At 35.6% G+C, this 13192-nt stretch overlaps 1 protein-coding gene across 1 annotated transcript; it reads left to right on the top strand.

The window, feature by feature from the left end:
- The first annotated feature begins 10704 nt into the window (after positions 1-10704).
- Positions 10705-12793, top strand: LOC120146341 (uncharacterized GPI-anchored protein At5g19250-like). Its single transcript, XM_039159933.1, has 2 exons — positions 10705-10821; positions 12120-12793. Exons 1-2 carry the CDS (start codon positions 10716-10718, stop codon positions 12623-12625), a joined length of 612 nt encoding a protein of 203 aa, XP_039015864.1. The 5' UTR covers positions 10705-10715; the 3' UTR covers positions 12626-12793.
- The last annotated feature ends 399 nt before the right edge of the window (positions 12794-13192 follow it).

Here is a 13192-nt window from a genome sequence, read left to right as displayed (position 1 = left end):
AGTAACTTTTGTTGGTAATGCTCAATCCCATAGTATTGGAAAACTATTGGGAATGGTATTTAAGGCTTGGCTTTCCCACTTCCTTGTTGAGTGATAGAGAACAAGGGGGACTCTCGCGCACCACCGCCGCCGCCGTCCGTCTCGTCTCGGCACGGCTCGGCTCGGCTCGGCTCGTGCTCGTGGTCGTGGTCGTGTCGTGGTCGTGGTAATACGTGTCTTCGACACGTCCGCGTGGATACTATTTTTTTAGAGAAAATTCTTGAGGAATTTCTCTTTGAAAGAAACAAATGGAAAATGTGAAAGATTTCAACTAATACTTATAGGCTGTTGAGGACTGTTTAAATTTTAAATGATAACAACTGATTTATCAGAAATTAAATAGATTTTTCGAAATTAAATCAAAAACGTTAAGATGTATCTGGACTGATTTCCAGCTTTGTACAGAGGAGACAAACTGTTAATATCAGGAGTTACAGGAGTTATTTGATTTAATTCCAGGGGTTACATGATATAATTTCAAAAGTTATAACAGCTGAATAATGATGCAATGAATCTGGACTATTTTTGAGTCATGTTCATCTAGACGTTTCAGCTGTTACAAAAGAAGAGATTTAATCCTGAAATTTTATGGACGATATTAACCCTATTTCTAGCCTATAAATAGAGAGCTATATTCATCTCCTCAACTCACTCTCAAACATTCACAATTCACTTACAAAAGTGTTTTCTACAGTTCTCTCTATGAGTTCTCTCTGAGTGCTTTCCAATAAGAAGAGCAATACCACTAGCAGTCCACTCCGGTTTCAGGTGTACGAAATTCAGAGCGACCGTGTTAACCTCGGGGGACGGTTCACCTACTGCATGATTACACACATCGGGGCGAATTCGTTTCTAAGGCAGTGGTTTTTACCACGACACGATTTACGAATTTGTTCCTTTTAATTACTGTTTATATTTCCAGTCAGTGCGAACGGTGTAGTTTTGCAGTTCATATATCCAACAATTTAGAAACGAATTCCATATACTACAATCATGACAAACCTTTGTTCAAACTAATCCCCGATCTTTCCAAGCTCGATACACTTGATGGAAAGAATTATAGAATGTGGTCCCAAAGAATCCTGATATTCTTCGAGCAGCTTGATCTTGACTACGTGCTGCTCAAGCCACCACCTACCATGCCGCCAACCCTAGCTGCCGGTAATGATGCGGATGTGGTCCTCAATGATGATGCCTTAGCAACCGCTACCGCCGCTCTCGCTACCTATGAGAAATACGAGAAATACAACAAGACGGTGCGAGGACATCTGCTCAGCCACATGTCAAATAAACTATTTGATATGTTCCTCAGAGAAAGGAGTGCCAAGGCAATATAGGATACTCTCGACAAAAAGTATGGTGCGGACGATGTGGGCATCAAGAAGTACGTTGTTGGCGAATGGCTCAAATTCCAGATGACAGATGACAAGCCAATAATGGATCAAGTCCATGACTATGAGAACTTAGTTGCTGACATCATCGCTGAAGGGATGCAAATGTGTGAGGTGCTGCAAGCCAATGTACTCATTGAGAAGCTGCCCAAGTCCTGGTCCGACTACCGCAACTCTCTTAAGCATAAGAAGAGAGATATTTCGCTTGAAGAACTTGTGGGGCTATATGAAGATTGAAGAAGCCAACCGTTTAAAAGATAAGCTTACTAATTCTATGAGTAATTTATCTTTTAAAGCTAACTTGGTTGAGTCTAAATTTAAGAAGATCATGAAACGTGGGAATCAAGACAAGAAGACGAAACCACAAAAGGCTACCAACTTCAAGAAGTCAGGAAAGGCCAAACCGAAAGAAAGACGTTCAAGTGTTATGTATACGGTTTACCCAGCCACAAAACTTACCAATTCCAACACCGTTCAGACCGCCAAAATGACAATAAGCCACAAATGCACGTTATAGAAGAAGATGATGAGATCATTGTTGCGGTGGTCTCAAAGTTAATCTGGTGGAGAATAGTTCAGAATGAGTAGTTGACACTGGCGCTTCGAAGCATTTCTGTGCAATGAAGGAGTTTTTCACCGAGTTCGAGGATGGGAACACTGGTTAACGTGTGTACATGGGGAACTCTAGCAGTTATGAAGTGCTAGGCAAAGGCAAGGTTTTACTCAAGCTGACTTCTGGTAAAACTCTGTCTTTAAATAATGTTCTGTATGTACTTGCCTTGCGTAGAAATTTGATAAGTGGTGGGTTTCTGAATAAGGCACATGCATTAAGTTAGTTTTTAAGGCAGATAAACTTGTACTTTCCCGAAATGGTGATTATGTGGGGAAAGGGTTTTTAAGCAATGGTTTATTTGTCATAAAAACTCAATTTAATGAAAACAATTTAATGAAAATAAAGCTACCACTTCTGTTTATATTATTGAATCCATTGATATGTGGCATGCTAGATTAGGACATATGAATATTCATGCTTTAAAGAAATTAATGAATATGAATGTTCTGCCTAAACTAGACACAACTAGCTTTAACAAATGTGAGATTTGTGTAGAAGCTAAGCATACTAGACCTCACTTTAAGACTGTTTCTAATAGAAAGACTAAACTGTTAGAACTCATTCATACTGATCTAGCAGATTTTAGAAACACTGAAAGTAAAGGAGGAAAACACTATTACATAACTTTTGTAGATGATTATTCAAGATATACAAAAGTTTATCTCCTAAGAACTAAAGATGAAGCTGAAAACTTCTTTCTTATTTATAAGGCAGAAGTAGAAAATCAGTTAGATAGGAGAATCAAACGGGTTAGATCTGATAGAGGTGGTGAATATGGATCTAATTTCTTAAAAGATATTTGTGAAAAGAATGGCATAATTCATGAAACTTCAGCCCCCTATTTTCCTCAACAGAATGGTATAGCCGAAAGGAAAAATAGAACTTTAAAAGAGATGATGAATTATTTACTAATAAGTTCAGGGTTATCTGATAACATGTGGGGGGTAGCCATTCTATCGACAACTCATATCTTGAACCGGGTTCCTCATAAGAAATTAGATTCTACCCCATATGAATTATAGAAAGGATACGCTCCTAATTTACAATACCTGAAAGTGTGGGGGTGTCTGGCCAAAGTGGGTTTGCCAGACTTTAAGAAGTTCACCATCGGACCTAAAACTGTTGATGCAGTGTTTATAGGGTATGCTACGAATAGTGTTGCACACAGATTCATGCTTTTATAAGATTATTCTATTTGTGAGTCAAGGGATTCTATTTTATTTGAAAATACTTTTCCTTTAAAGGAACCGAGAATGAATATTGAAACATAAATAGAATATATTCCATCCACTTCTTCTAGTAATCCTGCTAGGTCTTCTGAACAAATTGATTTTAAGCCTAGAAGAAGTAAAAGGCAAAGAGTTGAAACCTCTTTTGTACCAGACTTTATTACTTCCTTTATTTCTAAGATAAATGCTTTAGACTCCATTTCAGATCCTATAGCTCAAATATTTTTGTTAGATGAGGATCCTAAAACTTTTGAAGAAGCTATAAGATCTATCGATGCTAGTTTTTGGAAAAGCACTGTTAATGATGAACTAGAATCAATAATGTCTAATCATACTTGGGAATTAGTTGACTTGCCTAAGGGATTCAAACCAATCTCCAACAAATGGGTCTTTTGGAAGAAACTACGGCCATATGGTTCGATTCAGCGGTACAAGGCAAGGTCAGTCGTCAAAGGGTTCACTCAAAGGTTTGGTTTAGACTACTTTAATACATATTCTCCCATTACAAAAATCTCAATGATTCGTGCATTATTTGCACTAGCCTCTATTCATAAGTTGCAGATACATTAAATGGATGTTAAGACTGCTTTCTTGAATGGAGATCTAGATGAGGAGATTTACATGGAGTAACCACTAGATTTTGAAGCACCTGGTATGGAAGGCAAAGTCTGTAGACTCAAAAAGTCACTCTATGGACTTAAGCAGGCTCCTAAACAGTGGTATGAGAAATTTCATAAAACTATTCTTAGTTTTGGTTTTGTTGTGAATGGTTCAGATGCTTGTGTGTATTCGAAGATGTTTGACATTGAATGTGTTATCATAAGTCTTTATGTTGATGACATGTTGATTTTCAGTTCTAACATTGAGTCCATTAACAAAGTTAAAAATTTCTTGTCCACTAAGTTTGAGATGACAGATTTGGGAGAAGTATATGTAATCTTAGGAGTCAAAGTTACCAAAACTGAGAAGGGATTTTCTTTATGTCAAGCACATTATATAGACAAAGTTCTAAAGAAATTTGACAGTTTTGATGTCGTCCCTGTTCGAACTCCTTATGACCTTAGCATGCATCTAGTTAAGAATAAAGGAAGTAGCGTTTCCCAAACTGAATATGCTAAGTTAATCGGAAGCTTAATGTTCTTAATGAACTATACTCGGCCTGATATTGTTTATGTTGTGAGTAGACTGAGTATATATACTCATAATCCGAGTGGTGAGCACTGGATTGCTCTTAAACGCTTACTGAAGTATCTTAAGGGTACTTTGGATTGGAAACTTGAGTTTGTTGGCTTTCCTGCGGTACTAGAAGGATATTGTGATGCCAACTAGGTTTCTGATAATGATGAGGTAAGCTCTACGAGCGGGTATGTTTTTACTTTGGGTGGAGCAGCAATCTCGTGGAAATCATCAAAGCAGACTTGTATTGCTCGTTCTACTATGGAGTCAGAGTTTATAGCTCTTGACCTAGCTGGGCAAGAAGTCGAGTGGCTTAGAAGTTTGTTAGCAGATATTTCGTTGTGGGGAAGACCGACTCCTCCAGTTTTATTATTGTGTGATTCACAAGCTGCGATATGTGTGGCTAAGAACCAAGCTTACAATGGTAAGAAAAGGCACATTGTATAAGACATGAGTCAGTGAGACACTTAATAAAGAATGGAGTGCTCTCTTTAGAGTATGTGAAGTCAGAAAGAACCTAGCAGATCCACTTACCAAAAGTTAAGTCGGAAGCTGGTCCTAGATTCATCGAGGGGGATGGGTCTCAAGCCCATTGATTGAGGAATTCATGGTGGATACCCAACTTAGTTATCTAAGTTCCATGTGGTCAAACAAACCATGGAAAGACTCATAGTGCATATTCCTACTGCCTATCCCTATGATGAATAATGTGCATGCCCAGGATGAGCTTAATTGTTCTTAATAAATTCATAGCCCAGGCTTTGGGTGGTCTTAGTGAGAAAGACTTGATGAATTTACCGATTTTGGCTGAATATCTATTCTTAATAAGTTCATAACCCAGAGTGAGTGGGTAGGAAATGATGAACTTACCTACAGAAAGGTTGAGTTTGTTAAACTCTTAATAAATTCAAATCCAAGTATTTGGATGGTTATAGTGAGAAGGACTTACTGAATTTACCGATAAATGAGGTTGAATATTTATTCTTAATGACTTCTTAGCCCAGAGTTTGGGTGGTTCATTAATAATGAACTTGAAGAAAGTCACCATACCCTTTGTGAGGTTGAGCTATTATAAAAGCTCTTAATTATTTCATTCCCCTATTTAAAGGGTGGTTTATGTTGAGATAAACTTGATGAAATAACCTATGTAAGTGATAAGGGTTAGCCGCCTTCTATGAAAAATGTTGGGCCATTTTTCTAGCACACTTACTAGAATCCTGAGGTAAGATGTCCAAATATATACTTTGTATATATATATATCTTACACATCGAGGACTCAGGTGGATGAAGGGGTTAGTTGTGGGTTATGAGTTTACCCTGATGTTAGAAAGTTCCAGACTAGTTTCACTTATCTAAGAGAAGGATTGCTCATCATCACTATGTACTAGTTCCAGATACGTTCACTAGTGCTTAAGCAACTAATCTCGCTATTGCTCTTCTGGAAAGTTTGTTTTCGAGTTTCAGAAGATTTCTTTCACATTAGTGGGGGAATGTTGGTAATGCTCAATCCCATATAGTATTGGAAACACTATTGGGAATGGTATTTAAGGCTTGGCTTTCCCACTTCCTTGTTGAGCGATAGAGAACAAGGGGGACTCTCGCGCACTGCCGCCGCCGTCATTCGTCTCGTCTCATCTCGGCACAGCTCAGCTCGGCTCGTGGTCGTGGTCGTGGTCGTGGTAATACGTGTCTTCGACACGTCCGTGCGGATACTATCTTTTTAGAGAAAATTATTGAGGAATTTCTCTTTGAAAGAAACAAATGGAAAATGTGAAAGATTTCAACTGATATTTATAAGCTGTTGAGGACTGTTTAAATTTCAAATGATAACAACTGATTTATCAGAAATTAAACAGCTTTTTCCTAAATTAAATCAAAAACGTTAAGATGTATCTGGACTGATTTCCAGCTTTGTACAGAGGAGACAAGTTGTTAATATCATGAGTTACAGGAGTTATTTGATTTAATTCCAGGGGTTACATGATATAATTTCAGGAGTTATAATAGCTGAATAATGATGCAATGAATCTGGACTATTTTTTAGTCATGTTCATCTAGACGTTTCAGCTGTTACAAAAGAAGAGATTTAATCCTGAAATTTTATGGACGATATTGGCCCTATTTCTAGCTTATAAATAGAGAGCTATATTCAGCTTCTCAACTCACTCTCAAACATTCATAATTCACTTACAAAAGTGTTTTCTACAATTCTCTCTGTGAATTCTCTCTGAGTGCTTTCCAATCAGAAGAGCAATACCACCAGCTGTCCACTCCGGTTTCGGGTGTACGGAATTCGGAGCGACTGTGTTAACCTCGGGGGACGGTTCGCCTACTGCAGCATTATACACATCGGGGCGAATTCGTTTCTAAGGCAGTGGTTTTTACCACGACACGATTTACGAATTTGTTCCTTTTAATTACTGTTTATATTTCCAGTCAGTGCTAACGGTGTAGTTTTGCAGTTCATATATCCAACAACTTTGTCGATAATATATACGCTCAAAGGCAGTACTGACGTCCCATGTTGGAATCACAGTTTCCGATTCTGAGTGCATGATGGATAATGTTATCAACAATCATGCCAAAATCAAGAGATGTTGGGTCGACTGGAAATCTCCTTAAGATGTCGGTAAAGATTTGATAGCTATCTTTAGACACATATTGTTTTGTACTTGCTCTAGATTAATAAAAGAAACAACTACTCATTTTTTAAATAAATTGATTAATTTAATTTTATTAAACTGATTAAATATTTAACTTTGATTTTAATTTTAAAACTAAAATATTAAACTTTGATTAAATATAATGTGCAAGAAGATAATTTTATGTTTAGTTAATTTATATTTTTTTATTAACTAAATTACACGTTTATTACCTCAATTATTATTTTATTTCATTTCGATCGCTCGACTACTATTTTTTTAAATTATACCTAACGTTACGTTTTGATTTCATTTTGTTCCTCCATCGTTAAAAATTAACGGTGATACTGATATATCACCATAAGATAATGGCATGTCATCATTGATTTTTTTTTAAAATATTACATTGTCGGAACCGTCTTTCGATTGGGCCATAGAATTGGGCTTCACTTAGGAAAATGGGTTAGGAGTCGCCACCGATCATTTATTTTATAAAAAATGGGTTGATCATATACCTTATTTCTTACCTGGTCTGCGGCTTTCCAAAGATGTGTCGGGTTCGGAGTCGGTTACGGTTAAGGAATGATTAGCACCCTTGAACCGCCCTTTGGTACCAATTAATTTGTTGGCTGTCTTAGTTGCAAAAATTAAAATTAAAATTAAAATTTAAAACATCGATTTGAATAATTACCTTTGATCGATTGAAATTACTACAAAAAGAAAAAATATGTTAGATGAAATAAAATAAAAATGAATATTAAAGAGAAAGGGACAATGTTAAATAAAAACATAAAAATAGAATTTAAAAAAACATAAATAAATTAAGGAGAAAAATGAATAAAAAATATTAAAAGTAAGGAAGAAAATAAGAAATAAGAACATAAAAAAATAATTTTAAAAAATAGAAATGAAATAGAATGTAAAAAAAGGTTTGGGGACTGAATAATAGTTTAACCCACTGCCAAATAGTGACTAAAACAGAAGATGCATAAGTTACAGGGTCGAATCTGAAACCATCAAACACAGTATATAAATTAGTGACCATAATGAAAATATCAAAAAAGAAAGGCCGAAATTAGGATATCTGAAAGCTGCATTAATATCTAAATAGAAGGATTACAAGATAAGGAGGACTAAATCTGGCATTTCCCTTTTTTTTTAAAAACACGGCTGGATAAGGGGTCAAAACGACGCCGTTTAAGTTTTGTGATTTAAAACCCCAAAATGGAGCTTTTCTCTCAATTTCCATCATTTTTCAATTTTCCTCATCTCTCTACAAGAAAATGTTCTCGCCTCTCTCTAGTCACTCCTCACCTGAGCGCCGCCAGCCACCAGCCGCTGAGCCACCGCCACTTTGGCTGCCGCTAAACTCATCAAATCACTCCCCTTGTCACCCTGAGGCACTACCCAACCCAAAATCACCCAAAATTGCTCCCTTTGGCATAGATCTAAGGGCGAAGTTCAGGCTTTTACCTTTGTTCGCGAAAAATCGCTCGTTTATCCGATCTCGTTGACTCTCGATGGCTTTTCGTGGCTTTATGGTTGACGTTTTGTTTCTTAGTGTTGTTGCATGTAGGTTTTGCTCATTGTTGTGTGTTCTTTTGGTCTCAGTGTACGCTTGGCTGGTGGTTTGGTGATTTTCCCTTGTGTGTTTCTCGGTTTAATATCGTGTTTTTGTGGCTTGTTGGTTTTTCTGTGGTCGTTGTTTTCGTTCTTGGTTTACTGTGATGTTCGATGATGTTCTGTTGGTGTGTACTGTTGTTAGCTGATGATTCCGTTTGGGTTCTCTGTTGATCTTTTTTTGCTCATTGTTGGTTTGAACTCTCGGTTTTCTGTTGATACTATTTTTTGTCCCCCTTCTGCATGGCCTCACCGAGGCTTTTATAGATCGATTCTGGTCATTTCTTAGCCCCGAAATGGTTGGGGTTGTGGCCATTGGGTTGACCGAGAACCCCGGGATGGTTCAGTCCCAGGGATTTCGGCCGGAGGTTCTACTGGCCGTTTGGCACATAACCATCACGTGCGCGATATGTTCCTCTTACTGTACAGCGCTGTTTGAACGATATCATTTTAGGGTTTCCAAACCCTAAACCTTACAAGGCTAGATCAGGCCCCAAACCCACTGGACAACTATTAGAACCTCTGGACCTGAAATAAAATGGAAAAAATGATAAATTAAAACGTAAAATAAAAATAAATGGAATAATAATGAATTTATTATAATATTTTTAAAAAACTATACAATATATATTTTCCAAAAAAATTATTTTTTAAAATTATATAATTTCAAAAGCATTTTCAAACTATATATTATATATGTTTAAAAATGTTTTTCAAAATATATATGTTTTTCAAAAAAATATATTTTTAAAAAAAAACTATATAGCATATATATGTTTTCAAAAAATGGTTTTTTCAAAAATTATATATTATATATATTTTCAAAATATTTTTAAAACTATATATGTTTTCAAAAATATTTTTTAAAAAACTATATATGATATATTTTCAAAATGATTTTCTAAAATAAAATATATTATATAATTTTCAAAAATGTTTTAAAAACTATATATTATATAATTTTCAAAAATGTTTTAAAAACTATATAATATATATTTTTTCAAAAATGTTTTAAAAAAACTATATATTATATACGTATTTTCCAAAAATCATTTGCAAACTATATAATATATAGATATATATGTAAAAAATGTGGAAGAAAACAACAATTTTATTAGTTTTTTAACGATGGGTTATCAAAATAAAATCAAAACATAGCGTTAGATATCATATGATTATGAAAAATGAATAACAATTGAGTAACCAAAATGAAACAAAAGTGATAATCAAGACACTAAATGTATAGTTTACCTATCGTTTAATAAATTCTTAGGTCAACTACGCTTTTAGTAACAAACTATCAACTTTGGTCTATTTTAGTACTGGACTTTTATTCTTTTTCAAAATCATACCTAACGTTTAGTTTTTGTTTCATTTTAGTTTGTCGCCGTTAAAAATTTAACGGATAGACTGATGCCATAGCTCTGGGACATGGACGAACAACCAATTCGAACAGTGAACTAAGAGAGAATGACGAGTTAACCAACATAGTCCAATTTCAAGCCCATCGGACGGTGGACCATGAAGATTGGATAAAGAAATCGAAGAATTCATCGTCGATTTGGGGAGATTCAAGCATTTTTTGGTGAACGGAGGCCATAATCACGTTCAGGGGTCGAAAAAGGTGTAGAATGGAAAGTTTGGGTTTCATTGGTCGAAGGATGCACGACCGATGAATGTAGACGCGACGACCGAAGAGCCCACCCAAGTTTTTAAAGGTGGGTTACTAAAATAAAACAAAAACTAAACATTATGCATGATTTTGAAAAAAATAAAAATCAAGTACTAGAACTGATCAACGCCAATAGTTTAAGTACAAAATGCATATTTTACCCTAAATTCTTTTCTAACGAATAAATTTCAGAAAATATTCAAATCACCGTCTACCGGACTCGAACTGTGAACAACCGGTAGTTGAGTTCAACAGCAACTGTTGCGACAGTTACAATCTTCCGAACTCTTCTAGTCTTGTTTCTTTCTCCCTTATAAACGCTTTCTTATTCCCATGGCCATCAATTCATTAACAATGGCATTTTCAAAGCTTTCCCTTTTCTTCGCATTGCTCCTTCTTTCCTTTCTCTTCCTCAACTCCTTCGTCTCCTGTGACACTGGTAAGTGGTAACCTTTCTTTCCTCTTTTTCATCTCTGGATCTGAAATCTTGGGTTTATCTCATATCTGTGTAATTTTTTTGATTTTTTTTTTTTCTTGTTTATATGATTATTGAATGTTGATGTTTTTGGGTTTCTTAGACTTGACACATCCATAGATATGAACCCAGTTTAGACTTCAACTGGATCCATCTTGTTGAGTTTTTTAAATCTGATTTTGCAAATTATTAACATAAATGCAATTGAAGAGTCTTTGAAGTTTCAACTTCATAGATCCTTTTACTTGTGGATAGTACAGTTGATCAACCTTTAATTCCATATGTATTGTTCTTGATAAAAATTTATGGCAATCCGATCTCCCAATAATTAGTTGATCCGGCCATGCTAAATTTTACGAGAATAATCGGGGATTTAAATTACGGTTAAGGTTGTGTTTAGAGATTAGGATGTATTTATTATGATTGCAGATATAATTAATGCTAACACGGTCAATGCGGTTGTGGCGGTGTGGATTTTTTTATAAATTCACATTACTTTTTATAAAACATAATAATTTTGATTGCCGCTCAGATTTTTGGACTTTTTTTAATTTTACCGTAATGAAAAAGAACGAGAATAGGTATGAAAAAGAACGAGAATAGGGTATGTTATAGTCTTAAAATTTTATAAATTAGTCCTTAGCAGAAACTCTTACTTCGTTACTACTATCTGACCGCTATTTAAATTCCCAAGTTTAATACTATTTGGCATCTTTGGTTTGTTGAGAAGATCATGCATAACTACGTTTCCAACATTTACTCCCGGAGCTCTGGTTGTCTCCATGGAAATTTTAAAATTTTATATAATTTAAGTGTTTTCTTTATATTTTTATTGATGATATATTTTAGTCCTAAAATTTTATAAATTAGTCCTTAGCAGAAACTCTTACTTCCATACTGGTTGTATTGATTAAGAAGTGTTCTTTTCTGTCTGATATCCTAAGTTTACTGGTGAGGTTTTGGCTTTTGTATGGATTAATTGGTTCTACTTTTGAGTAACTTCATGAGTAGAAAGTATGGTATCTTTCTTACATTTAGTTCACTAATTCACCTACATAGTATGGATAATAATAATAAGCTTATTTTTCCAGAAAATTTTCTGCCATGCTGCTATGATTTTCATTTTGTTTCAAGATAGGAAGAAACTGATCTTCATTGCATTTTTGATTCATACCCGAAGTAGGATTTTATTCGATCATTCGAATTCGAATTGTGCATTCAAACAATATTTGTTCACTGGATTTCATATTGACCATCCACAGATGAGGAGGCTAATCTTCTTAAAGGCATAAACAATTACAGGGCTTCATTGAACTTGACCAATCTGAAGAAAAATGACAATGCTGAGTGCCTTGCCGATGAACTAGCGGATCAATTCAAGAACCAACCTTGCACAAACTCCACCGGTGCCAACACCATTCCCGGTACCGAACCGCAGTTCGCCAACTACCCGAACCTGTTGGCCAAATGCCACTTGAATGTCTCCAACACAAGGGATGGAGCAGTAATGCCTGCTTGTGTTCCTAACCTGGTTCCAAATGTTGTGCTCAACAACTTTACACAATCTCAGTACTCTTCAAATCTCAATGACACCAAGTATGCGGGAGTCGGGATCGGTTCCGACGGGGACTGGATCGTTGTTGTTCTCACAACAGGCACACCCGACGGAAGCTACTCGCCGGCTACGGGTGCTGGTAGTTTGGTTTTCGAGATCGGTCTAGTTCATCATGTGCTGCTACTCCTGGTGGCTGGTTTTTACTTGTTGTAGGCACTGGTTTCTGGTTTACGGCACTGTTGATTCATTTGTTGAGGATGAGAAAAGGACCATACTCCATTGTTTTAAAAGATAGAAAAAACTATGAATCACCCCATATATACGCACCTCCTTTAGATGAATGAAATCAGTCCTTTTGTAGTTTGATGTTGTGATGTTGTCGTCTTGTTAAGGGGTAAATGAACTGAGTTTGAATGAACAAGGTTGTATTTATGTTCGTGTCCTTTTGTTTATTTTTAATGTGTTCGTGTTTAGTTTGTGTACGTGTTCATTTATTTATTTTTAAGGTGTTCGTGAACATATTTGTTTAACGTTCACTAACATGATCGGTTCATTAGCCAACATATTTGTTTGACATCTGCAAACATGTTCCTTTATGTATTTAGAAAAATTATGAAATTACATCACTAGTTCTCAAGCTCCTAAAGCTTCACATCCTGACTCCAAAGTTCACTTTGTGTTCAATTTAATCCTACCTTCTTTAATATTTAAAATGTAAAAAATAAACGGAAATGAGAATCGGGTATACGAGCTTATAAATGAGTTGATAAATGAGCTTAT

This window comes from Hibiscus syriacus, unplaced genomic scaffold (assembly GCF_006381635.1).
Source record: "Hibiscus syriacus cultivar Baekdansim isolate YM2019G1 unplaced genomic scaffold, ASM638163v2 tig00002511_pilon, whole genome shotgun sequence".
Lineage (NCBI taxonomy): Eukaryota > Viridiplantae > Streptophyta > Magnoliopsida > Malvales > Malvaceae > Hibiscus > Hibiscus syriacus.
Note: the sequence above shows the minus strand (reverse complement) of the source record. Positions and strands in the feature narration are given on the sequence as shown.

Coding starts and splice junctions, on each gene's coding strand:
- LOC120146341 (XM_039159933.1), top strand. CDS start 10,716: ATGGCCATCAATTCATTAACAATGGCATTTTCAAAGCTTTCCCTTTTC. Junction 10,822..12,119: donor CTTCGTCTCCTGTGACACTG/GTAAGTGGTAAC, acceptor GACCATCCACAG/ATGAGGAGGCTAATCTTCTT.